The following is a 997-nucleotide window of genomic DNA, read 5'->3' on the forward strand; positions in this document are numbered from 1 at the left end:
CACACACACACACAGGTGAACTCACTGGTGCCAGGTACAAGCGTCCACAGCCTCAGCTCCGGTCTTCAGGAACCTGCAGCAGGAAAATAAAACAGCTGAGTGAGAGAGGACTCTACTGTCTCTATCTGTCTCTATCTGTCTCTGTCTGTCTCTACTGTCTCTACTCTGTCTCTACTGTGTCTATCTGTCTCTACTGTCTCTACTGTCTCTACTGTCTCTACTGTCTCTACTGTCTCTACTCTGTCTCTACTGTCTCTATCTGTCTCTACTGTCTCTACTCTGTTTGTCTCTACTGTCTCTCTCTATCTGTCTCTGTCTGTCTCTACTGTCTCTATCTGTCTCTACTGTCTCTATCTGTCTCTACTGTCTCTACTGTCTCTATCTGTCTCTATCTGTCTCTACTGTCTCTACTGTCTCTATCTGTCTCTACTGTCTCTACTGTCTCTACTGTCTCTACTGTCTCTATCTGTCTCTACTGTCTCTACTGTCTCTATCTGTCTCTACTGTCTCTATCTGTCTCTACTGTCTCTACTGTCTCTATCTGTCTGTCTCTATCTGTCTCTGTCTGTCTCTACTGTCTCTACTGTCTCTACTGTCTCTACTGTCTCTATCTGTCTCTACTGTCTCTACTCTGTCTGTCTCTGTCTGTCTCTGTCTGTCTCTATCTGTCTCTACTGTCTCTACTGTCTCTACTGTCTCTACTGTCTCTCTCTATCTGTCTCTGTCTGTCTCCACTGTCCCTTCTGTCTGAGCAGACAGCGTTCAGGTGAAACAGCTGAGAGAGATTTACAGGATTCAAACTGTTTGTGATTCTCAGCTTCATTATGTTTCATTATGTTTTAATATCAGTCAATAACCTCAGACTGTTTCACACTGACTGAGTTTGTACTTTAAGTCTACTCTGTCAAAGTTAGACCAGGTTCTAATCTGCCAGGTTCAAAGACGAGATGTTGTTATTACTAATGATAATAACAATAATAATAAACTTTATTTGTAC

General features: G+C 42.7%; 1 protein-coding gene across 1 annotated transcript in view; it reads right to left on the bottom strand.

Moving 5' to 3' along the window:
• The window catches only part of LOC111651357 (heparanase-like), a gene marked incomplete at its 5' end in the record, with an annotated part of 3,257 nt that extends 3,184 nt beyond the window's left edge, over positions 1–73 (bottom strand). Inside the window, one exon of the mRNA XM_087172690.1 lies at positions 26–73. Coding sequence (XP_087028816.1) covers positions 26–73 — 48 coding nt within the window. The remainder of the gene's footprint in view (positions 1–25) is intronic.
• Positions 74–997: the final 924 nt, after the last annotated feature.

Source organism: Seriola lalandi, unplaced genomic scaffold (assembly GCF_002814215.2).
Source record: "Seriola lalandi dorsalis isolate HSWRI2012SDOR001 ecotype SW California unplaced genomic scaffold, Sedor1 jcf7180002053594, whole genome shotgun sequence".
NCBI classification, from domain to species: domain Eukaryota; kingdom Metazoa; phylum Chordata; class Actinopteri; order Carangiformes; family Carangidae; genus Seriola; species Seriola lalandi.